The sequence below is a fragment of the Sorex araneus genome, chromosome X, assembly GCF_027595985.1.
Source record: "Sorex araneus isolate mSorAra2 chromosome X, mSorAra2.pri, whole genome shotgun sequence".
Lineage (NCBI taxonomy): Eukaryota > Metazoa > Chordata > Mammalia > Eulipotyphla > Soricidae > Sorex > Sorex araneus.
The window spans coordinates 74,321,828-74,349,027 of record NC_073313.1 but is presented as its reverse complement, the minus strand read 5'-3'; the positions used below and the strand labels follow the sequence as shown (position 1 = coordinate 74,349,027).

The 27,200-nt window shown below is 38.3% G+C and overlaps 1 protein-coding gene across 1 annotated transcript in view; it reads left to right on the top strand.

Annotated features, from left to right (window-relative positions):
• The first annotated feature begins 1,349 nt into the window (after nt 1-1,349).
• Nucleotides 1,350-27,200, top strand: part of F9 (coagulation factor IX) — a 36,423-nt gene continuing 10,572 nt past the window's right edge. Inside the window, exons 1-6 of the mRNA XM_004606536.2 lie at nt 1,350-1,437; nt 8,833-8,996; nt 9,196-9,220; nt 14,491-14,604; nt 21,598-21,726; nt 25,072-25,277. Of these exons, the coding sequence (XP_004606593.1) occupies nt 1,350-1,437; nt 8,833-8,996; nt 9,196-9,220; nt 14,491-14,604; nt 21,598-21,726; nt 25,072-25,277 (726 nt within the window). The remainder of the gene's footprint in view (nt 1,438-8,832; nt 8,997-9,195; nt 9,221-14,490; nt 14,605-21,597; nt 21,727-25,071; nt 25,278-27,200) is intronic.

The window sequence follows — 27,200 nt, the reverse complement described above, 5'->3', positions numbered from 1 at the left end:
CGCATTGCAACTGATAAGTTTCACTTTACTTTCTGTTTATTTTGGTTGCATTCAATATTTCAACACAAACCTCACTATTATTGTTAGGAGTACCCCACTAGAGTCAGACCTGTTGTGAAGAGAAATGAGGCCACGCACTTTTGGATTTCTGTACTTTAACAACTAAGTCCAGGGAGATTTCTTCCAGATATTGGATCATTGCAAGCTTGTAAACCCCATCTGTGGTCGTTATAATATGGCGGTCACCACGCCCTTCATCCCCTGAAAGGAAGAGCTGAGAGAGAAATACCTTTCCCCTCCTGGGCGGGCATGGGGCCGCAGCTTAGTTCTCAGGCTGGAGACATTCTGCGAGGAGCTTCTCATGCCGAAAGTAGTTTAGCTGGGTCTGGATTCAAGCTCTTGTAGCTGCAGAGAGGCCACACACACGTGCGGCCCCCGGGATCACATCTTGGCGGCAGTACAGATTAGTTTTTAATTGTATATATTAAGTGGTAATATATAGATTAATTTATAAACTATTGTAATATCATTTACATATGTTTGCATACATGATATGAAAACATATATGCATACATATGAATTCACAAACACATACATGTAGTGTGAGACAGGGTTCACATATATCACTATATAGGTATATAACACAGCAAAGTTTCATTACGTGCAATAACTAAAATATGGAAGCAATCAACATAGTCATCACCAGATATTTGGATAAAGAAGATGTGATACATTTATACAAAGAATGCACTCAGCAACCAAAAAAGCGTAGCAAAACAGAAGTTCAAGGGTTTCATGTGCAGCAAAATGTCAGAAGAAAAAAAGAGAGATGTGATAGATGTCTTTCACTTTTGTCTGCAATTGGAGCATATAAAACTTGAACAGACAAAAACAAAATACCAGACAAATCAGTAGGCATTGACAGTATAACTAAAGTCATGTGAGAAAAAGAGGGTGGGAAACAACACATAACAAGAAGGGTGTAAAAAATAAAATAAGCAATAATACAACGCATTTTATCAATGCTTCATTATCAAAGAACAAAGGGTCCACCAGGTGACTCAATGCATACAAGCACTGGATGTGTTTTAAGGTGAGTGACTAAACGCCGTTTATATCCACTCATAGTCTAATAATATGTAACATTTTTGCCTCAAATTAGCCACGGTGACAGAAACACATGGAATCACATATCAGGTTAATGACAGCCCATTCTCTTCACTTAACCTAAAAGGCTCAAAGACTCACTGTGGGTGATGGACATTGTTTCCCAGAAGTAAATAGAACTCAGTTTGTACTTTGGAACAATTGACCAACCTAGTTACTTGCACAATACACCGGCAAAGGTTATGCAGTGCCTGAACATCATCATGGCAGAATCGCTGGGCCTCTTCACCATCTGCCTTTTGGGATATCTACTCAGTGCTGAATGTACAGGTTTGTTTCCTTTTTAAAGATTTGCTGAGTGTGCTTGCCTTTAAGATACAGAAATGTCTGGTCTTGTTTTCTTCACTAAATAACGACCACAGGATTTGATAGCAATGATTTGAATATTCTAATAGAAGGCAGGCACGTTGGTAAGTACTGGTTCTCTGGGAGCTATTTCTTCTTTATTATTAAAATTAAATTGATGCAATGATTATGGCACATTTTTTTAATGGAAACTTCTGGGCAGGTGATTTGACAATGTAATTTCTCTTTGAAAACAATAATGTCCCTGGTTTTAAAAAGGTAGAAATAGTTTAACAAGGAAATAGCAGAATAAAGAGAAATATAACCAATGTTATCCTGTTTCATTAATTCATCATATTGAAAGCCAAAAGGAAAATATTAAAGCCACAATATAATGTTTAAACCATTGCAGAGTTTAATTTTAAGACATATTTTGTATTTCAAGTTTTAGAATATCATGATGTCTGCTTCTAATTTTAAAAAAATCTATAAAATTATAGAACTTAAATTTAACGTTTCTGTAAAAAATATAGACGTTAAACTTTTTATTAAGTTGTTTATTCCAGAAGTTATTCACAAATTAGCTAGAGTTTATTTCATGTCTGATTATAAACATCTTGGGAGTTGATACATGGGAAATTTAATACTCATTGCGGTCTTTAAGGGTGCAAATCAAATAACTGACATAAAAAGTGGGAACTCAACGCAATGTATATCTCTGTTTTTCCACAACTTGAGTGACTTTATGGACTCCACAAAGGCAGGCACACAGGGAAGAAATGATTACATTTAGACAAATAGCATGTTCTCATAGGAAGCATTTATCACACTGACTTGTCAGCCTACTATAATCAAATCTAGAAGCTTTACAATGCAAGGATCAGGGGTGCCAACCTAAAGTGTCCCCAGAAAGTAGACTGGGCCTGTGCTTCCCACTCCAGACATGATGTCAGACTGAAATGCAGAAATCATGATAAGACAAAGCAAAGGTTAAATCAGACTATCCAAGTGGGGATAGTCAAGGAATAAGGAACTGTTGCTAAAAAAACTCACCAAGTAGGACATAAAGCTAAATCTTTCCACAGAGCACATCAGTGTGAGATCTCAGAGAACAAAGGATCCTAGCTCTTTCTTCGAGATGAGTGGTGAAATGATGAGGAGTGGAAGAGGGCTCTGCCCCCTTGAAAATTCAAATTCAGGGCGATGGCGAAATGGAGAGATGCAGGGATAACAGACTGACTAGGATTTGAGGCTGGGGAAGCAATGGTGAGAAGAGATCAATCTGGAGAGAGGTTAAATGTCCGATAGAAAGACAATACTGAGGAGAAAGGCTGGTGTGATTACTGGAGCCATTGTAGACATAACAAACCCTTAAGGAGGACCTAGGGAATATTCCTATGGATAACAATATTGATACAGCACTCTCTTCTGTGGTTAAACTGTCACTGGCCTCTAAAACCAGTTGCTATGAGTGATTTACTGACATGGTGCATTTTTCCTGGCTGTGCCCTTAGGCAGTATTGCATCAAGTTGGAATTTTGAAAGCCAAACTGTGCTGTAAAACCAATTCAGTTTTGGGAAGGTTATGAATCGAAGCTGTTTTTCCCATTCAGAAAACAAATGAAATGAAATGAATATAATAGAGGAAGTCTTTGGTCAAATATGCTACAAAATTTCACAAAACTGAATGACTACTCTGGTTACAGATACGGTGTTAAGACAGTCTTCCTAAAGTCTTCTCTTTGACCTAATGCACCATGAGGTCAGGTGAGAGATTTCGATATAATACGGTGAAACTGGGTAGTAAAGGAGTATAGAGAAACACGTTGTGAAAAACATGGCAGACAATATTTGGAGCTGAGTTTTGAAAGATGAGTAGGTTCACTCTTTTTCAATGTTTGCCTTAGAACATTTGATACAGGGAGGTTGACTCAAGTACCAAGACCCAAATGCACAGAACACATGCAGTATTTCAGGAACTCAATAGATTTTGAATACTGAATATGACAAGTGAGTCAGGATAGCTAGCAGGATTGTGTCAAGAATGGACTTCCTAAACTAAAAAAAATTATGTCAAGAGAAGGTAATATGGAATATATTATAGTATAACCATACATGAATTATAATATAATCATACATGAATTATGATGTGCCATATGGGAACATTCTAGTAAACTGTTTGAAGAAGGGGGAGACTAAAGAGACCTGTCTAGATTGTATTATAATCATTCAGTGAAGACATGAGGCCCTGAACCTAGAATTTAACTGTACAAAAAAGGAGAGGATTTCAGATGATGCGAATTCGAAATGATCTGACTTGGTAATCCTCTAAAAGTGGACGGGGAAGAGGTTTAGAGAAAACCTGTCCAGTATTTCTGGGTATTTAATGCAATCACAGGAGACAGTACATTTGCCTAATAGCAGGGACTGTGCCATCTGACCAGGGACTCCTAATTCCTGGCTCTGATGCGTTAGTTTGTTACCGGAGGTAAGTGATTTCATCACTGAACCTTCGTGCTGCTCATTTTAACAATGAGATGGTAGCACCGATTTCCTGGAACTGCTGTGAGCATGGAAAGAGATGATGGTGCAAATCATTCCAGAGTATCTGGCACATAGAAGCCTTGAATCAATATCAGTAGGGACCTGGAAAGATGAGCTGAAGGTCAGAAGACACATCCGAATAGACATGGATATTTGGATGTCACCACTGTATAGAAAATAGTTATAGGAGCCAGAGCAATAGTATAGTGGGTAGGGCATTTGCCTTGCATGTGGCTGATTCTACTTCAATCCTTGGCATCCCATATGGCCCCCTGAACAAAATCAGGAGTAACCTCTGAGCAACACCAGATATGCCTCCATTAGAAAAAAATAGTTATAACTGTGTATGTGACACAGGCTTCAGGGAGCATACACAGATCCTGTAGCATCTAGTACAGTGTCTGGCATTAGCGATCATGTAGAAACTTTTGTTGAAAGAGTTAGGGTTACACTCAGGATGCAAGATGTATGCAAAAAGTAGACAATAGACCAAACATGATGGCCATTCAATAATTGTATTACAGATCACAACACCCTAACAGAGAGAGAGTAAAAGGGAATGCACCTGCCACAGAGGTGGGAGGGGAATGGGGGATGGGAGGGATACTGGGAACATTGATGGTAGAGAATGGGCACTGGGTACTCAATCATTGTATGACTGAAACATAAGCATGAAAGTTTGTAAGTCTGTAACTGTACCTCACAGTGATTCAGTAAAAAAAATTTAAAAATTAAAAATAAATAAAAAATTAAAGAGAAAAATAAATAAAAAGTAAAAAAGAGTTAGGGTTAGACTAGGTTTTGGCAAGCAAAGCATATAAGGTCTGCTTGTACTCAGGAAAAAATGGGTTTTCAACCTCTTTTTCTTAACCTCACCCTTCTGTAGGTAGAGAACATAGAACAAACAACTAAGGACCAGTGATGAAGAATTAATTCATTCAAGTAGTGAAACAAAAAAGAGAGCTAGAACAGAGCGATTACATGGACAGTGTTTTTACAAGGAGGAGACCAATAACTAGAAATGTTTTAGAGCCATTGAAGAACTATAAACTCTAAATTATTCCTGAGTACAGGTATTCTTAAACTTTTTCCACTCACAACCCGTTTTTATACAGGAAATACAGCATAGGCAAGCACTTAACAAACACCTTAGATATCAAGAAGTTTGATTTTGAATTAAATTTTGGTCATTGCATGTTCAGAAACCTTTCACTATTTCAAGTGTTTTTTCAACCTCCATTTTTAAGTGTCACAATTCACAATTTAAAAAACTAAAATATCTCTCTCCCTCTCTCTCTCTCTTTTCTTTTGGGCATGGGTGTTGGAAGATTATGGGTGTTGGAACTGAAACCCAATTATGAACAATCTTGTAACTGTGTTTCTCACTGAGATTCAATAAAAAAATTAATAAAATACAAGTCTTTAAAAATGCTAAGTTTTAAGAAATCACTGTTGCTCCTGACCAGTCATTTCATTATAGGGATGGTTGCTCTGTCTTTAAAAAATCGAAGAGCTAAAGAAAAGTACATTAGAGATCCCACAGGCAATGAAAAATTAGAAAGAAATGAGGGCCAGCACAGAGAAGTAAAGAGAGAATGAAAGAGCCAAATACAGCAGCCTACATTCTTAGCTCACTGACCCTGTCAACACCACCATGAGGCAGATATTCTTAGCATTCTACTGTTATACCATTTCACATAGTTAAGCCTCAGGGATTATGTATGCGACTTGCCTAAGGTGACATAGTCAACAGATGACAGATTCATGATCCATTCCAAGAGTATTTGATCTAACTCTAACCCCCTGTTTTCCATTTGACCACACTGCTAGTGGATGCAGACACAGATTCTGTCACAGAAATACCCTGGGCCAACCTGACAAATTGGGGAGCAGAGAGGAGGGCTGGGAGATAGACACAAGTGATTCTCCCAAATAGTGTTCAGCTTCCTGTTTCCTGAGGGGAAGAAAAAAAGGTAGATGACCAAGTTGGACTAGCAATAGGGGTATAGGGGTGACAGGCTATGTCAGCACTAAAGAAGGGGTGCAGCAGATTGAAAGAGATAGCAAAGCAAGAGCCGAAGAAAAATATTCTGAGCTAAATTTAGCAACAAAGTGAAGCAAGCCCAAGGGGCCTTACAGAACAACAGAAAAGCAGGGTTGTCAAGAGACAAGAAAATTCTACAAATGGAATAGATGCAACAAAAATAAGCGGATATGGTTTACTCGCTTGGCCTTTCTGCTCTTCCCCTTGAAGGTAATGAGAAAGTAGGCCCCAAATTCCATGGTTTATCTTACAAGGACCCAGTCTCAGTGAGAAAGTGTCAGATCATCTCAAAGAAAGAAACAACTCCAGGCAACTTCTTGAGTTCCTGTTATTAAATATAAAAGTAGGTACTTATTCTCTCTCTCAGAAATAATACTACATCAGTATTTTACTTCTTTTGCAATTAAACAACATCCCTCTGTATGACTATTCCACTTTTTGATTACCCATTTATAATTTGATGAACAGTTGAGTTGTTTTCTCCTTTTGGCTATTACAAATAATGTTGCTATCAAAATTCTTACAGAGGTTTTCACTTTATAGCTATCTTAATGAGAGAAAGGGGAAGAGGAAGAAGAGTGAGGAAATGAAGGATAAAAGAAGAGGGAGGGGGGAAAGAAAGGAAGGGAGATTTGAGTGTGGAGAGGGAGGGTGACAGAAAATTAGGTTAGAGATCTCAGTCCTCCAGAGTTCAAGAATGTCCCCATAAATTAGGCAATTCAAGCTAAAATAAATCACATTCTGAGTCCCAGAGAAAGATTTACATCACTGGAATCCCTTTAACACATGGCAAGTGAAGGTGCTGTGAATCTGAAGATAAATGATTTAATGTAGCACTTTTTTTCTTTAACATTTAGTGAGATACACTGAAGTTGCATTGCAACTGGACCACAAATAGGTTTCTGTTCTTCCAAGAGAAATTTGTTGCTAAGTCGTTTAGGCCACCACACTCTGGCCACATAGCCCAGCCCATGCAATGGACCACCTTGCAAAAATCCATATTTAGCAATGTTCAGATCATGACAAAAATATCATATTGACTACTTATTTGGGAACTTTATATTTCATGAAAGTAAATTCCAATTTAATTGAAACTAGGTCCTTTTATTACTAGTGCTCTCTTGACTAAAAGTAAAACTGATTTTTTTTTAAATTTATTGAATCACCATGTGAAAAGTTACAAAGATTTCAGGCTTAAGTCTCAGTCATACAATGCTCAAATACCCATCCCTTCACCAGTGCCCATGTTCCACCACCAAGAACCCCAGTATACCTCTCACCCCGCCCCCACCCCCTCTGTATAGCTGATAATTTTCACTTTACTTTCTCTTTACTTTACTTACATTCAATATTTCAACATAAAACTCACTATTATTATTTGGAATCTTCCCCCCAAAATCAAACCTGCGGAAAAGGCAACATTTGATAATTTGTTTTCCCTTGCTGAGAATGAAGAGATATGAGGTCACGCGGTTTTGGATTTCTGTATTTTAGTAACGTAGTCCAGGGAAATTTCTGTCAAAAATTGCATGATTGCAAGCTCATACGTCTGTTTAGTGGGCCTTATAAGGTGGCAGTCGCCATGCCGCCCTCTCCCCCACCAAAGGAAAAGCCAAGGGAGAAAAACCTTTCCCCTCCTGGGGCAGCATGGGGCTGTGGTTTAGTTCATAGTCTGGAGGCATTTCTGCAAGAAGCTGCTGGTGCCGAGAGTAGTTAGTTGGCCTCTGGGATCATGGACGTTCAGCAACGGAGGGACCACACATGTGCAGGTGCTCGGATTGTAAAACTGAATTTCAATTGCTCAAGGTTCGTATGTATACAAGAGCATGAGAAGAGCATAGGTTTTGGCTCCATGCCCCGAAGATAAATTGGCTATAGGATCAGTTGTATTAAAAACAAAACTTTTCTTTTCCTTCCTTTTTTAATTTAATTTTTTTAATTTATTTTTTTTTATTTTTTATTGACTCACCATGTGGAAAGTTACAAAGCTTTCAGGCTTAAGTCTCAGTTACACAATGCTCAAACTCCCATCCCTTCACCAGTGCACATAGGGGGTGGGGGAGATATTTACTGTGGTTCTTTTCCTTACTTTTTGAAAAACTTTTTACTGAGCTATAATTTACTACTGTACAATGTAAAACTCATAAGTGTTTAGTATATTCACTAGCATGTATAAGCAATACATGCTAGTACCAAGATACTTCCATTATCTCTCCAAAAACTTGCTACCTGTTTTTGTCACTCCCTATCTATTCTTTCCCCATGCTCAACAACACTTGATCCACTTTCTGTCTCTTAGATTCTAGATATTTCATATAAATGAAATTATACTATATTTTGGCTTTTGTGTCTGAATTTTTCTAGGCAAAATGTTTCAAGATAAATATATGTTGTTGCACCCAACTACATTTTGTTTCCTCTTTTGGCTCAATAATATCCCTTTGAATCATTTGCTTAAACATTCATCAGGTGAACATTTGGATGCTTTCCACTGTTTAGTTATTATGAATAATGTTAATATGAGCTTTCATACATAGGCTATCATTTGATGCTATTTTCAGTTCTCTTGCGTAGATACCTAGGAGTGAAATTGCTGATTAATTTTCTGTTCAGCATTTTGATGAGTACCAAATTGTTTTCCACAGTTGTTGTGTCTTTATATTCCTATCAGTGAGGTTTAAAGATTCCAATTTCTCTATATCCTGGAAAAACAAAGATTTTCTTACAAGGCATACTTAAATTTTGTAATACTTTTGTTCTTCTAAAACTAAAATTGTTCTCTTAAATTTCAGTTTTTCTAGACCATGAAAATGCCACCAAAATTCTGAAACGGTCAAAGAGATACAATTCAGGTAAACTGGAAGAATTTGTTCAAGGTAACCTTGAGAGAGAATGTTGGGAAGAAAAGTGTAGTTTTGAAGAGGCACGGGAAGTTTTTGAAAACACTGAAAAAACTGTGAGTATTTCCACATAAATTCCATCAGATGACAAGGAAAGAACAGACCACCTTAAAAAATTGAAAGAAAGAAAACTCTTTATTTACAGTTTTAAATTTTGCATATATATATGTATGTGTGCATTATAATTGTGATTAAAAAGTCAAGTCAAAAGATTTTAAATACCACTATTAACATGTTCTTTTCCCCCCCTTATAGACTGAATTTTGGAAGCAATATGTGGGTAAGCAGTTCATTTTATCATCTAGCTGCTCTGTGAGGTACTTGAGAATAATGTATTAATTGTTTACGTGTAAATAGAAAATAAATTAAGCTTCTTCAGTAGGACTCAGAAAAGCAAGTGAAACTCATTGACTCAAGATAGAATTGTGGTAGACCACAGATTTGTGCCAGTGTTGGAGATATCAGCTGATAGATAAGCTTATTTTTCCTTAGGCTTTCAAAATGAAGATTCTTCTACCCCAGAAATCTGGAAAGAAGTAAAAGAAATCATTGTATCTAGAGACTTTGCCATGCAAAGTAGAGAATGAGAGTTTGCCATGCTCAAAAGAGAATCATAAAATGCTAGCAGATTTAGCATTGGCTGTTTGAAGCCTTCATTCTTATGACAAAGGCCCACCAAGATTGCCCCTCCAATCTCTCTTCTGGGTCTCAGCCCACCAGGCCTCCTGCTGTGTGTGGATGCTCCATCTTAATATTTTTGACCTGACAGTTCTTTAAGTGCACTGACCTTCAGCCAGGTTCTCTTAGTCTCCCTTCCGTCGTCACCTCTTTCAGGTGCTCACTCAAATGTCACCATCTCCATGAAGTTTATCTTGATCATCTAGCAAAATTGCAACTTTTCAACCCCATCCTATCCTAACACTGTAACATTCTCTATTTTTCCTTAGCAGTTCTCATCATCCACTCCAACATAATATTCTTAATTACTCTATGTATATTTCTTTTTCCCACCTCACTTCAATGTAAGTTTTATGTTGACAGTAATATTCAGTTGTCTTATTTACTGATGTATTATTCCGTATCTGAAAAATATGTAGTATAAGGTTAGTAAGGGAAAAGTGTTGAATGGATTAATCAAAAGGTCAAAAATTCAAAACCTTAAGACCTAAGTTTTAAAACTAATTTAAAAACCTACCTCTGGATTTTGAGACATTGTAAATTTCTCAGTTTGACTTACTTAAAGCCAACTTTATTGGACAAAAACTCACTTGCCAAAAAATTCAGTCACTTAATCTAAAATTCAGTTTGATTTTCCAAGTATTTTCCGGGTCCCTCTACTGGACACTCTACTGGAATAGTTTAAACTCTGTCAACTCATAGTTTCTCTACTTTGGCCTTTAGGGCATGAGTGATAAGAGCCATTCTGATATAATGCTTGATCTGCCTCTTAACAACAAGTGATCAATACCATGCCAGGTTTCTTCTGAAGCATTCCCCTATGATTAATCCAAGTCCTTTGACTATTCTTGCTATATTTCAAACTTTCAGTCTTCTATCATATTATTTATTGGGGATGTGGTGTGCCAGGAATGGAACTGAGAGGCTTATATAGTTGGGGCATGCGCATTACCACTGACTCACAACCCTAGCCCTATTTTTTGTCTTTAAAGTGGTTTTGTAAAAATATTTTTGAAGTGGCACACTATATCAGTTTCATGATGCATCATTAAAAACAATATGTTTTCATACTAATGGTTTTCAATGTTTTATGCTGGTGGACCAGAACAGGTATGGGCCAGTGTTTGAAAACTACTGGTATATATACTACATTCATTTCATCTCTTAAAATATAATTCTATCTCTGAAAGTTAATTTACACTCTTTCTCCCAGAAATATCCCTTGCTGTATTTAAAGTCCAATGATCACTTCTCATTCCCCAACTTGACCTCCAGTAACATTGAGGTGTGGTTGATCAGAACCTCTTTAATACTGTTATTTTGAGGCTGGGTCTTGTAGGGTTGGGGGGAGTGATGGAAATTATCACTGTATCACTGTATCACTGTCATCCCGTTGCTCATCGATTTGCTTGAGCGGGCACCAGTAACGTCTCCATTGTGAGACTTGTTGTTACTATTTTTGGCATATCGAATACACCACGGGTAGCTTGCCAGGCTCTGCCATGCGGGCGAGATACTCTCAGTAGCTTGCCAGGCTCTCCAAGAGGGATGGAGGAACCAAACCCGGGTTAGTCCCGTGCAAGGCAAACGCCCTACTGCTGTGCTATCACTCCAGTCCGATGGAAATTATATCTTGGGTAAATTTACCTGGGGAACAATAAAGTGCTGTTTATGTCTCTAGTGTTATGTGTACCATAAAATATAAAAATAGGGGCTGGAGCGATAGCACAGTGGATAGGGCGCTTGCCTTACACGCGGCCGACCCAGGTTCAAATCCCAGCATCCCATAGGGTCCCCTGAGCACCGCCAGGAGTAATTCCTGAGTGTAGAGCGAGGAGTAACCCCTGAGCACCGCTGGGTGTGACCCAAAAAAGCAATATATGTATAATATATATGATATAATATATATTAACAAGAACCAAAAATAAGTCTGTATCTGTTCACACATAGAGACCATACAGATCCCTTACTCCTGTACTACTCTCTACCATCAACACCCTTTATAGTTTTATTGAAGAACCATCCAACCACATTAACTAGCGTATGTCAAACATTTGGTTGTTTACAGAGTGCCTTTCACATTTAACCCTCACACTGACCGCAGGAGCAAAGCATTATTAACCTCATTTTAAAAATAAGGAAACTGGGGCTTAGGGAGACTAAAGGACCTGTCAAAGATCACCCAGTTGGGGGGACAGAGTCCAGAAGGAACCCATGTTCTCTAAAGCCCTTGCTTTCATTATTACCCTACCAGCCTTCAAACCAAATTGCAGTTACTCATTAAACATCAACGTATTGGCCTTAACCTGGAATCTCTCATTTGGCCAGGTCTCAGCCCTTGTTGTCTTTGACCTTAGTGACTGTGGTTTTGCCTCAGCCCAAAGTACATACAGACAAGCACCCGGAGGAGGACTAAACGCAGGATAAAATGACACTCATTTTAAAGATATGTCTCAGCAAATGAGTTGCTGTGTAGCTGGCTTCAAGCCCAGGCCCATTCAGTGAAACATCCTAAATAATTCAGATCCGTTGGTCCATAATATAAAGTGCAAATGTAGCTCGTTTTAGACCAGTTCTGAACATCAATAATCATAAACCAGAGATAATGCATTTTGTTTTCAAAGAATGGGAACAAATTGAAGTATGTGGGCAAAAGTACATTGGATCAAGGGTCAAGGGGGACATGGTCTAATTTTTTACAGCAAGCAGATATTCCAAAGAGGGCCTATTTCTGAGATGGGAACATGAGTCCATTAGTCAATGGGACCACAATATATGCTACTGACAGTATGGAAAACACAGTACTGTCTCCCATAGAAAATAGAGATGTACATTCTAGATCTCAGAAAGCTTTACCCTAAAATACTAAAGAGGTTTGTCTTTGATTTCCCCATTTCTATCATTCTTCTACTCATTCTTAATCCATCATTATCTCTTACTAATACATTTAATATATGTCTTCCTGATCTAGGCCTTATTTATGCTTCTTAGTGCAAAGCACTGATCTCCCTTGTGCTTCTGCTCAACCATTTCTCTTTTTTTTTTTTTTTTTTTTTTTTTTTAATTTATTTATTTTTAATTAGAGAATCACCGTGAGGGTACAGTTACAGATTTATACACTTTTGTGCTTATACTTCCCTCATACAAAGTTTGGAACCCATCCCTTCACCAGTGCTCATTCTCCACCACCCGTAAACCCAGTGTCCCTCCCACCCACCCCAATCCCATCTCCCCCCCACCCCACCCTGCCACTGTGGCAAGGCATTCCCTTCTGTTTTCTCTCTCTAATTAGCTGTTGTGGTTTGCAATAAAGGTGTTGAGTGGCCGCTGTGCTCAGTCTCTAGCCCTCATTCAGCCCGCAACTCCCTTCCCCCACATGGCCTTCGACTACAATGTAGTTGGTGATCGCTTCTCTGAGTTGACCTTTCCCCAGAACGTGAGGCCAGCCTCGAAGCCATGGAGTCAACCTCCTGGTACTTATTTCTACAGTTCTTGGGTGTTAGTCTCCCACTCTGTTATTCTATATACCATAGATGAGTGCAATCTTTCTATGTCTGTCTCTCTCTTTCTGACTCATTTCACTCAGCATGAAACTTTTCATGCCCATCCACTTGACTACAAAATTCTTGACCTCCTTTTTTCTAACAGCTGCATAGTATTCCATTGTATAGATGTACCAAAGTTTCCTCAACCAGTCATCCGTTCTGGGGCATTCGGGTTTTTTCCAGATTCTGGCTATTGTAAACAGTGCTGCGATGAACATACATGTGCAGATGTTGTTTCGATTGTACTTTTTTGCCTCTCTGGGATATATTCCCAGCAGTGGTATTGCTGGGTCAAATGGGAATTCAATATCTAATTTTTTGAGAGTCGTCCATATTGTTTTCCAGAAGGGCTGAACCAGTCGGCATTCCCACCAGCAGTGAAGAAGGGTCCCTTTCTCCCCACATCCTCTCCAACAGCGGTTGCTTTTGTTCTTTTGGATGTGTGCTAGTCTCTGCTCAACCATTTCTCTTGATGATTCCTTAGAAGCCAACATTGACACAGAGAGTTTATAACTAAACTTAAGGGTCCCTTCTCCCCCTGAGAGTTTTCCTTGTCCTTATAGTTTGTTCATGCTGGGTCTTTAAAAGCTCTCAAACATACTGTATGTATAGAAACATTTCCATTTCTGCATGTAATGGAAACAAAGGCAACCTATACATAAATTACATACTTTTTAGAACCTTTTATTTTTCAAATATTAATTGTTTCTCAATTCACTTAGACCAGTTGTGACACAACTATTAGAGAGTAGATATACCCAAGCTCTATCAAATGCTACTGGCACCTTTTTGGCATGGTGAACTGCACACTACACTTAAAAATGAGATAATAGCATAAGGGTGGTTATGCAATTTCTTCCTTCCTGTTACCAGATTTTTTAGTGGAATAACCATAATCTATCAAGCTCAACATGCTAGCTTAATCAAACTTTGTATAACATACAACAACTGAAGAGGTGCTACACGTTGATTTAGCATGGCTTCTACCATCATTCTATTAAAATGGATTGAATATCCCTCTTACCTATGCTGACATAGTGTATTTCTGTAATTTTCTGCCTTTCTCCCCACTACATCTTCCCTTATGCTACATAAACTGTGTACATGTCTTCTCATGGCAACTTTGCAGGATGGTGTTATACTAAAAACCTTTGGGTTCTTGAGAAAGTCAAGAAGACAGGTATATCCCACAAATATCTTCTTTCCATGTCAGCTGATCTGCTCTGACCCTAAAATCAGGAACCTCTCCCTCCTATGAGTCTGTGTAGGGAGCACTGGAAATCCTAAGCAGTTCATCTGCCAATTCAAAATCTTACTTATCTCAAAGATGGAGATCAGTGTGAATCCAGTCCATGTCTAAATGGTGGCCTATGTAAGGATGATGTGAATTCCTATGTATGTTGGTGTCAAGAAGGATTTGAAGGAAGGAACTGTGAATTAGGTAAGTAATTACTTTTGGATTACTGATGGCTCAAAGTTGGTTTTTGTAAAGCTGATTAAACCAGAAAATGCAATATTTGTATATCACAATTTCCTTTAAAACATGTACTTGAGGTACTATGGCTGTGACTCAAAGATAAATCACAAGTACAGAGTCATTCATATTTAAGGTCCTGAGTTTGATCATTAACACTGCAATAATTATAGCATGCATTTCCCCCTGAACCACCAAAAAGTAGATACATATGCACCTTATTGTAATAAAAAACACAAACATGGAATCTACCCTCTTAATTTTTGAAGTATACAGTGCTGAATGGACTAGAGCGATAGCATAGTGGGTAGGACATTTGCCTCGCATGCGGCCGACCCGGGTTCGATTCCTCTGTCTCTCTCAGAGTACCCGGCAAGCTACCAAGAGTATCCCGCCCGCACGGCAGAGCCTGGCAAGCTACCTTGGATTATTCGATATGCCAAAAATAGTAAGAACAAGTCTCACAATGGAGACATTACTGGTGCCTGCTCAAGCAAATCGATGAACAATGGGACGCCAGTGCTACAGTACAGTGCTATAATGCTGAATTGTTGGCAATAGGCAAAATTTGTGCAGAAAAGCTCTAGAATGTACTTATTTTGAAAATTTACCCATATTGAACAACAAATGTCCATTTCCCCTCCCACTCTAGTCCCTGGAATTCACAGTTGTAGTATTCAATTCTACATACTTGACAATTTTAGACACCTCATAGAAGTGGAATCATGAAATATGTGTCCTTCTGTGGCTGGCTTATTTTATTAGGCATAATGATCTCTAGATTCATCTAAGTGGTAGGATTTTTTTGTTTTTATGTTCTCTGTTCCATTCATAGGACATAAGCTTTCACGACATACAAAAATTTACTGAATCTGTAGTCATAGTTTCCAGTACATGAGTTCAAGCAGCTATATAACTAGAATGATTGCACTCATTTGTGGAACACAAAAAACATAGTATGAGACTAATATCCAAGGATAGTAGAAACACGACCAAAACACGAAGATTGGTCCATGGTTGGAAGCCTGCCTCAGGTATTGGGGGAGAAGGAATTTGGGATCGAGAAGGGACCAGTATGGCAGTGATAGTTGGAAATTATCACTCTGGATAAGAACTGCTTGGTGAAGTTGGTAAAGGAACAAACATGATAACTTCTCAGTATCTGTATTACAGCCCATAATGCCCTAAAGGAGAGAGGGAGAGAAAGAAAAAGAGAGAGAGAGAGAGAGAGAGAGAGAGAGAGAGATGTGTGTGAGAGAGACACAGAGAGAATAAAATTCCTGCCATAGAGGCAGACTGGGAATGCGGGTGGGGTGGCGGGAGGAAAACTGGGGCCATTCATAGTGGGAAATGCATACTGGTTCAGGGCTGGGTGTTGGAACATTGCATTACTGAAACCCAATCATGAATAGCTTTGTAACTGTGTATTTCCCAGTTACACAATTAAAAGGATACTAAAACTGTGGAAACTTTTAAAAATGCTATATAACTATGTAAAGAGCAGTAATAATATATGTTAGGCAATAACAAGTGATAATGATGTTCTATTCACTTATTAATATTCAGCAGAACCACAATCAGTAAGTACTATTACTATAATAATTTTCTGCAGGTTTGTAAACTATAGTTTATCAGAGTGGTAGTCAATGTTTGGTCCAGGATTTGGACTTTTGGTTTTTTGTTTGTTTTTGTTTGGGGGGCACAAACAGATGTGCTCAGGGATTACTCATGGCTCTGTGCTCATGAATCACTCCTGGTGGAGCTCAGGGGGCCATATGGGGTGCCAAGGATCAAACCTGGTCAGGCGCATGCAAGGCAAGCACCTTACCTGCTGTACTATCTCTCTAGCTATCTGGATTTTTGCTTTTCTGATCAAAATCCAGGCTTCTAGCCACTACCTACAAAATGCAGAGAAAATTAAGCCCACTGTGGAAGTCAGTTAAGTGTAGAGCCGGAGTATGGGAAAGTTATTATTCCCACATTAGAGGCACTTATCTGAACACAAGTCATTTCATGTTGAATTTGCTGACAAAAATCAGAGCGCATCTTAAATGTGAACAACTACCTACATTAAAAAGTTAGATGGTAAATTTAGGATCACTGCATCTTTTACTTTTCCTATTCATAATGTTTTTAAAGTTGAACCTATTGGAACAAAAGCGCTAAAGTCCTTACCCTACGTTTTATTACCTCAAGATGCAAGCTTACTGGGATCATAATCATTAAAAGTTACTGGTTTTGTGATCATAGAGATTGTGCTAATACAAATTCTTTTTCTATTTGGCAACTCCAAAAGAATAAAGATGTAACCTCAGGGAAGGAATTTAACACCATACGCTACATGACTAATGGCAGAGTAGAAAATTAGCAGCACTTCGTTAAGGCATTACAGCAATTCACCTGCCATGTAGATAGCATAAAACAAAGTGAAATGTAGGAGCTGCAGTTATCCTATCGGCGTGTTGGGATGGGGGTGGGGTGGAGTCACCTGTAATGTTTAAAAATGCTTTCAGGGGGCCGGAGTGGTAGTATAGTGGGGAGGGTGTTTGGCTTGCACGCATCCAACCCGGGTTCAATCCCCAGCATCCCATATGGTCCCCCAAGCACTGCCAGGAGTAATTCCTGAGTACAGAGCCAGGAGTACCCCCTGAGCATTGCTGGGTGTGTCCCAAAAAGCAAAAAATAAATAAATAAAATGCTTTCAGGACTCAAGTGCAGTTCATTGACTCTTGCTCTGAGATCTGAAAGATAAAATAACATTAAAAACAATGAAAAAGTATCAGGAAAAATGATTTAAAAGGGAAGAGAAAAATGCACAGAGGTAGATGCCTGGCTTAGATTCCCATTCCTTCAGGTATCCACATGTGGCATAAAAGCTAGCAGCTGGATTTCCTTTCCTGTGGGTGTGTTGACTGGTTCTACCTCTCTGAAGTACTACTTTCATCTGAAAGGTTATAATTTCAAATTCAGATTTACCTACACAAATTTGATCTTGCTGTTATGGAAACCTGTAGAAATCTCTGAAGTATTTACTTATTATCAGTTTAAATAACTACTGGAGTGGAGATAACAAATACTTCAATTAGTCTTAGGGAAGAATGTAGGGCACTGTGTGGTAAAGCATAATAGATAATGGCATTTAGCAGGAAATGTTCTTAAATGTCTTTACTTCAAAAATATAGACATTTCAAAGGAGGATGTAACATTGCAGAATATAAATCTATGCACCACACTTCTAGAAAAGGTTTTGCTGTGTTTGTAATACTATGGAACGCACAACGCCTAGCGAAAGTGCCAGCAACTGGTACCATCATAATACACTGGGATTTGGATATACTCTTGATGTGATTAAAACTCTATACCCACCATGACACCTGGTCTCTTGGGAGTATCGATTCCCCCATCATTCAAGGTTTATAAAAATCCTTCATCTCTTTTCAGACTTAATATAGGAATTTTCTAAAAGCATCTGCAAACTCTCACGTAAGCTTGTTGCTGCAAACCCAACTATAGATGGGCCTCAAAACCGGGAGATAAAACAGGCAGTGGAGTATCTGGGCTCCAAGCCACTGCCCTCAGTCAGCCACAGAAAGGAAAAGGGCATTTCCACTGTTAGGAACCTGTTGTCTTTTTTTTTGCCTTTCTCTTGATCAGCAGGCTCATGTCCAGGAGAGATGCGATGCAAGCATTCAGAGCACATAGTCTAAATTGCAGAACAACAATTAATTTTTAAAAATGCTATGTCCCTTCAGCTGAAATACAGACCACTGCTTGTCTTCAGCTACAAATCACACCTAAGTTCTTTTTCAGAGAGTTCAAGGTCTGTTAATAACTTGTCATCCCCGTTCTTTCTGACAACTACAATGGATATGGCATGTCCCCAGAGGCTTAAAGGAAAAAAATATAAATCACAAGCACATAAATGCTTTTTGTTTCACTTACTAATACATCACAGGATTATTTCTTGTGTATTTCTGTGGAGTGGAGGAAAGAAATCATCTTGAGTTTTATTGAATAATAGCATGTTCTGTGGTAAACTTGTTAAACAGAACATCTTTTGTCCGAGCTTGGGTTTTCACATCAGTGACAAGATCAGGGAAAATGAAAGCAGAATAAATAAAGCAGAATGTGATAAAATTTGCAGGTGGAGGAGAATGAGAAAGAGATGTTTGTGCTAATGTAGAGAGAAGCAACCAGGTGCTTTGAGGAGTTCTGCACCAAATATTCTAAGCACTGAGCTGCTTGAGAATAGGGGACACCAAGAGGGTACATGGTGTTTGCTACCTAGGTGCTTCGCTCCATAAATAACACAGGTAGGTGTCTTAGGTGGACAGTCCCTTAGATACTAGGGAAGGGATCTCACAGATCTCTCAGCTGAAATTCCTTGTGCTGTTTATTCTGTTTCCAGAGTTTTGGCACCCTGATCTGATGAAAAAAAGACTACCGATTTGGGGAGCAATAGTTCCCAAGGCATATACAAACCAGATCAGAGATTGGCAGCACCAACAACATACTAGACCACAAAAAGCAAATGCCAATTGAGGAAAATGAAGTAGAGGCACAGTTACTAAGCCATGGACATAGAATCAGAATTGAGAAAGCCACAGAGCTTCTTTAACTATTGTTTCCCCTTGTACATGATATGGGCCAGATTAAGCTGTACCTATAACCAAACTCCATCTCATCTTGACAGAACACTTTCTACAAGCCTTATTTGATTTGTCTGAATACTTTACTGTGACTCCATAACAACAAAATGAGAGCAAGTAACATGACGAGAATCTGGGGCTGTTGTTGAGGAGAAAGGTTGCTAAGAAATAAATCTATCAAAAGAACCAAGTGGTATATTATTGGGTCAGGCACTTAGTGGATTATTGTAGCAAAGAAAAAGTGGCTGGTTTCTGTGTCCACTTGGCAACCGCAAATTTGCCTCCTCCTCATAGTTATAGAAAATCCAGTTAAGAAGCATGAGCTGATGGTTCCATCAGCCTCAGCTGGTCTACATAACATAGAATTCAAGATTTGGATCCAATGCCTATATCACAAATAATATTTCACAGTATATCACAAATCATACAGCCACTCTGTCATCCTGGGTTTCTTCAGAAAAAATAAGAATCTTATTTCTTTTGGGATCAGTTCTAGGAGGGAAGAGTTTGGATGAGGGAGTCAGGGATAAAGCAGCCAATGGGAGAGTGCGTGAGTGTTCTTCAACAACTGACTGCTCCTTTTCCTCCCAACTATTTCCCCAGAAGCCTCAGGGTAGTCTACCTGGTGAGTAGACAAAGAAATGAAATAATATGTTCATTAGGATTTGGTCCCCAGGAGTCAACTCATGAGGTGTTCGCTGGCCTGCTTTTCTATGTGGTACATGCTGAACCACCCAGGGAGATCATAGGACATCCAGTGACTCGGTGTCAAATCGCAGCTAGCAAGCCCTGAACTATGAATCTTCCTGTGATTGAGATTGCACAGGAGAAACAATGGGGAAGCAGTCATTAGAACACAGAGTACAAAATGACAGGCATACATCAAATTATCAGGAGCCACAATGAAAGTAAATTGGGGTTACCGACAATTTTCAGTCTGCAGTTCACAGTCTAATTATAGGCTGTTGAATAGAAGTAGAGGTAACTAAACTAAAACTTTAAAAGGAAATTTCGCCTCATAAAATTAGGGGATGTAAATGCTTGTAGTTAAGCTAACAAAAAGAAGCTGACAAAGTACCTTAATATCGAACACAATGGAATGTAAGACCAAAGAAAATATTACAAGAGACAAAGAAGTACATTTTATAACTGAGAAAAAAAAAGATACTCACACATTTTCTCTACTCTGACATAGTGGAGGAAAATGGGGCTACTGGAATGCTTATCACTGTCAATGTGTAATATCTTTAGCATTTAGCTAACTTAAGGGCCCTACTTAAATCTTTTGTGAGGATATATGCCCTCCTTGCCCAGCTTCAAATTTGCTTGCTTGGATAAACTGGATTATATTAGAATTATGAACTTCCACCTAGCAATTTATGCTACTTAAGGTCAAAAGAATTCAAAGAGGAGGAAAAATTTATCTGCAATACAAATATCCAATAACTAGAATTCACATACACTTAATGGTGGGAATGTAAATCTGTACAGTTGTCTTATAAAACCACTCAGCAGTAGTTACTAAATCTTAACATATTATCCAATAACTACAGTCTTAAGTATACATCCAGTAAATATGCATGCATATGTTGCCAAAAGATATGTACAGGATTGTTCATCACTGCATTGAATGTAAGAAGCCAAAAAGTCAAATTAAATATTCATCAACAGTAAAATGAATAAAACATCAACACTGATCATATTAACGGAATGAACTTAAGTAATAGAATGAAATACCATGTGGCATATACATATTACTGCTATGCAAAACAACATGAATGAACCTCACAGACAAAATGCTAAAAATGAAAAAACACCAGAGTGCATATTGTGAGCTTTTATTACATAAAGTTCATAAACCAGAGGAACTGTCACAGTTAGAAGTCATAATAGGGTACTTTGAAAAGGAGGATGGATGTAGTAATTAGAAGTGATCAAAAGAATTGGATATTATAATGTTGATAACATCATATATGTTGCACTGTTTAGTGTTTCAACAGGTGCATTCACTATAAAAATTCATACTTGAATTTTGGTACTTTTCTTAAAGTATTTTATGCTTTGATAAAGAGTTTTATTGCAGTCTATGATTCGGAAGTTTGGTAATTCAAACTTTCAGTTTTATGTCAAATCTAAAATATTTCTTGACTTTTATTTTACCTTTCTTTTTACTCTAAGCTTAAGGCTCCCAAGTTTCTCTCCATGAAGACTCCAAGCTCATATTTTACCTAACTCTGAGTCAGTAGTTTGTTGTACTTTTCATAAATGCATGTTAAATGATTCTGTTAATGTTGCTTTTGTTTGATTTCAGATGAAACATGCAGCATTAAGAATGGAAAATGCAAGCAGTTTTGCAAAGTGGGCACCAATAAAAAGGTGGTTTGTTCCTGCACTACAGGATACCGACTTGCAGAAGACCAAAAGTCCTGTGAACCAGCAGGTCAAAATCAAACTGCATTATTTTAAAGCTCAATGATAGTCTCCAAATGTATATTTGAACCTTAAGATTTTTCGTTCACTGTATCACTGTCATCCCGTTGCTGATCGATTTGCTTGAGATTTTTCATAAAACTGCATAATTTTTATTTTATATTTTTAATAAATCTCCATGAGATATACAGTTCCAAAGTTACTCATGACTGAGTTTTAGTCATACAATGTTCCAACACCTATTTTTTAAATTTTATTGAATCACTGTGAGATAGTTACAAATTTTCATGTTTGGGTTACAATCTCATAATGATCAAATACCCATCCCTCCACCAGTGCACATTCCCCACCACCAATATCCCCGGTATACCCCTCTGTTCCCATCCTCCCCCTGCCTCCCTGGCAGACAATATTCCCCATACTATCTACTTTTGGACATTATGGCTTGCAACACAGACACTGAGAGGTCATCATGTTTGGTCCATTATCTACTTTCGGTATGCATCTCCCATCCCAAATGGTTCCTCCAACCATCATTTTCTTAGTGATCCCTTCTCTATTCTGTCTGCTTTCTCCCCTCCACTCATGAAGCAGTCTTCCAGCTATGGGGCAATCCTCCTGGCCCTTGTATCTACTGTCCCTGGGTGTCAGCCTCATGTGATGTTATTCTATACACCACAAATGAGTGCAGTCCTTCTATGTCTGTCCCTCTCTTTCTGACTCATTTCACTTAGCATGATACTCTCTGTGTCTATCCATGTATAAGCAAATTTCATGACTTCATCTCTCCTGACAGCTGCATAGTATTCCATTGTGTAGATGTACCAAAGTTCCTTTAACCAATCACCTGTTTTAGGGCACTTGGCTTGTTTCCATATTTTGGCAGTTGTGAACAGTGCTGCAATAAATATATAGGTACAGATGTCATTTTTGCATCCTCGGGGTATATTCCCAGGAGTGGTATTGCCGGGTCATATGGAAGCTCAATTTCTAGTTTTTGAGGGACTGTCCATATTGTTTTCCAGAAAGGTTGACCAGTCGGCATTCCCACCAACAGTGAAGGAACGTCCCTTTTTCCCCACATCCATGCCAGCACTAGTTGCTATTGTTCTTTTGAATGTGTGCCAGTCTCTATGGTGTGAGATGATATCTCATTGTTGTTTTGATTTGCATTTCCCTGATGACTAGTGATGCAACACCCATCCTTTTACCAGATGAATGACCACTATGTCCCCACTATTCCTCCCATCACCACCACCCCAACCTGGCATCTATAGCTACATATTTTAATCCCTACAATATTCTTCTTTTGAAATCATAGAAAATATTAGCACAGTGATCAAATTACTTTTCTAAATTGTATCATCAATTTAAGTAAAAATTCTGTAATCATCTAATCTGAAAATTTTGCTGCTTTCAATTTTTTCTCCAACCTTTCTATTATAAGAAATTGATTTGTAAGATTTACATAGGCTTTTTTAATTTTGGGAAAGTATTATTAAGGCAATACATTTTCCTCCTTGGCAAAGTCTCCAGCTCTAACCCCCAACCTAAACAGTGAAGTTGCCACTACCTAATTTATCACTAGTCTGTACATATTTGTTACTTGCCAAGTCAAATTAATATAAAGATACTAAACACAAAAGATACATGAGTGAATAATAGGCTGCAAGTATAAGTTGGTGAATTTTAAGCCTGATTGTTTCAGAGTGTGGCTGGTTTACTCTGAGAAAGTTATTTTTTCTCCCTTGCTATCAGTCTGAGTTTGAATATTTGGGTTTAAAACGGTTCTGACATCCAGCTGTCTATGTTGTGAGGGCTGATTAACAGATTCCTACTACACAGCAGTGAACTAAGCAATGTTTTCCGGTCATGGAATCTATTATGCCTTGTACACAGTTTACTAGTACTATCCGGATCACTTCAACTCCACCCTCATTTGTTCTTCTCTGAAATGGAAAGCAGTAGAACCTTATATTTTGTTTTATAAAAGGAGCCTTTGCAGAATCAATTATATTTGATAAATGAGGGGTCTTTTTGAAGCAAACTAAATACAATTTTTTTTGCATTCCCAAAAGCCACTTACTAAATGAGTGTATTAAATCATATGCCATTCCTCTGTAACTGGATTCAATACCCATCTCACCAATGTATCTGGCAGAGGAAACATTTTTAAAAGGAGCAGAAGTGAATACTATACATGCTACAAATGAAATGAAGAGTCTCTAATGCTTCAAGAGCGTTTCTGCCTGTCCTAGCTTGTTCTTTATAGACAGACTTCAAAGCTAGCCTATCTTGGGAAGAGGATGGATAGATAGATAGATAGATAGATAGATAGATAGATAGATAGATAGATAGATAGCCAGCCCCTTATATGTTCTGAGAGATGAAAAAGTATATAAGAATCACCTCCTACTATAAAGCTTTACATTTGAATTTAGCCTTAGCTTTAGCCAAAGTAGGCCAACCTAAAATAAGATTTTCTCCCTTTCAATAATAATGGTCCCGTCTCTGTAGCCATTGTTGGTGATTTATATTTATACATAAGTATTTTGAACTAATTTCCTGTTTTCCCAACCACATGCTGTCTTCATGATACTCTTCTGCAGCTGGTTGCTATAGAGATGTCTGTTATAAGGAATTTTTCAAGAATGAACGTGAGAAATAAAAATGAAATGTGAGGTCTCTTTGCTTGACTATAAATTTCCATTCTGGTTGCTTCCAATGTATCAGCAGATGATTTCTTTAGAAAATAAAACCACCCAAGGCAATATTGGGTTCCCAGTTGTCTGTGACTGGGATAAACCCATTAATAATTCATTTGGTTAATACTTGATATTCAGGTAATTAAATCACAGTAATCTCCCAGAGAGATACCTAAAGCCCACCTTGGAATCTAGAAGGCATCCTAGGCTACCAAAGAAATCCTCTTAACAACAAACAAAAGTCTCTCACTTACTTTAAGTTAGTTACATGGCACCAATCATTACACTGGCATTCACGGACAGTGCTAGGAAGTAGGACTGCTTAGTTTAAAAAATGAAATAAAGTCATTCATTCAACTTTATAAAAGTCTTATCAAATTTGATTTCTGGAACACCTATTCTATTTCTGTGAAGATGATGGATTCCAGAGCCAAATGTTCTCTTCATGACGGTTTGAAAACATTCCATGAAAATAATGCAATTAACCTTTTAGTTTGAGGCTATGGTCATTGATTAGATTTTAAAAATATTGATGGGCCTGCTTCTCAGCAGTGACAAGATTGAAACTTATTCTCGATTTTTGTAATATATGCTCTGTTTGCCAAGGAGGCATAATAGAATACTAATTTTTCCTAAATTATTTTTTCTAGTGCCATTTCCATGTGGAAGAGTTTCTGTTCCCCAAATTTCTGTGACGCATACCCGGGCTGAAGATGTTTTTTCCAGTTTTGAATATGAAAATTCTACTGAAGATGAAGAAACTTCAGATAACGTCACTTTAAGCACCCAGCCATTTAAAGACTTAGTGAGAGTTGTTGGTGGAGAAAACGCCAAACCAGGTCAATTTCCTTGGCAGGTACTCTATATTGATGGTATGTCAAAACTAGAGGTCAATGGGCAAGGAGCAAGCCAGATGGGAGGCTGAGGCTAGAACATTGGATCAACCTATCTGAATGAGAGAAGTGTTTAGACAAGTTAGAGCACTAAGAAATATGACAAAGCTTCTGTGGATGAGTAGTTGGTGAGAGAGAAGTTCAAGGGTAGCTATTACATAAAGGCAAGGAGAGTCTGACATGAGGTAGATAGAGCAGTATTCCAAGAATCACTGATGCTTGTCTGGAAGTAGATCAAAGGTTTGGGGGCTCAGGGTACTATTATGGTGTCAGCCCTTGGGAAAACTGTGAAAATTAAGCCACAAATTCCACTATAAACTGAATTTCCTTTAAAATATTAAGGATTAAAGCCCAAACTGGGTAACAAGAAACAGGATATGAGATAAGGGGGTGGTAGCAACAGAATCATGTAGGAATTTGTTATGCAAATATTCATGCTGTACCTTTGGACGTTTGGATGGGAAGCTCCTATGTGGGGAAGCAGTGGCAATCTGTGCAGTAACATGCCTTTTGAGTGATGCTGACACGTTACCATTTGATACCACTTGGACCAAAGGAAACAAACTTGAATTTGAATCCAAATTGTGGATTCATGATATCTAGCCCCACATTTTTCGAGGGGTAATCTGTAGGTAAACCATACGCCTTGTTGTGCCTTGTTGGGAACTATGTGCATTTTTGATGTAACAACCAAGAGTTCAATTGGTAGCAAAAGTTGGGCTGTAACTGAGTCTGCAGCTAAAGTCTGTGTCACTTCGCCAGAGTAAATTAGATCCCTCACACAGGGAAATAAGGCTGCTCATTCAAGCATGTAAGGCTCAAGTAACTATTAGCCATATGTGGCTACTGAGATTTAAATTACTCCTTACTTAATAAAATTAAAAATTCATTTCTTCAGTCAGACCTGCCACATTTCAAGTGCTTAGTGTCCATATGTGGTTATTGTACTGGACAGCACAGTTTTTTTAAATTTTTTATTAGTGAATCACCGTGAGGTACAGTTACAAACTTATGAACTTTCGTGTTTGCATTTCAGTCATACAGTGATCATTTACCCATCTCTCCACCCATGCCCATTCTCCTCCACCAATGTTCCCAGTATCCCTCTCACCACCCCACCCCATTTCCCACCATCCCACCCTGCCTCTGAGGCAGGGCATTCCCTTTTGTTCTCATATGAGCACTTCCATCGCTACAGAAAGTTCTGTTGGGCAGTGCTGATTATAATGTAGTTTGACATAAAATTCCTTAGTGTCAACAATCTTAGTGTTTTGCAGTGATTTAATGATGGTTTTATTCTAAAATATTTTCTCTACTGAAGTCTAACTTTTTGCCATCAGAAGTCAAAAGCTTTAAAGACATGTGGTTGTCAATCAGGTAACAGTTTAAGCCAGGATCAGGTGAAAGTTCCCTAGTTTAACTACCACTATAATTTTCTGAGATTAGTTCTTTATCTGGCCAGTATTCTTCAGGTTTCCTGCAATTTTCTCAAGTAGTAGGCAGTGAGGATTGAGACAGATACTGTGGAGAATGGTCCTGAGGAGTAGCAAAACATTACAGCTAAGAATGTGTTTTATATTCCCTCTCTTTAACCTTGTTTTTCTTTTAGCACAATTTGTTCAAGTAAATCTTATGGTCAACATAACACAATGTATGTTCCTATACACACATCCCCGACCCTTTCTTAAGTACCCTACCAGAGTTTGTTCCTCTATCCACCATGCTCCTTCCTTAACTCATCCACACACCATTCCTCTCCCTCACAACTAACTCCTCCTAAGTTTGATGTTCTCCATGGACCTCTTTCTGATCAATCCTTTTAGGGCTCACTCATTCTAACTATGCTTTCATTTTACTTAGCATCCATATGTCTAATGCTCTCTAAT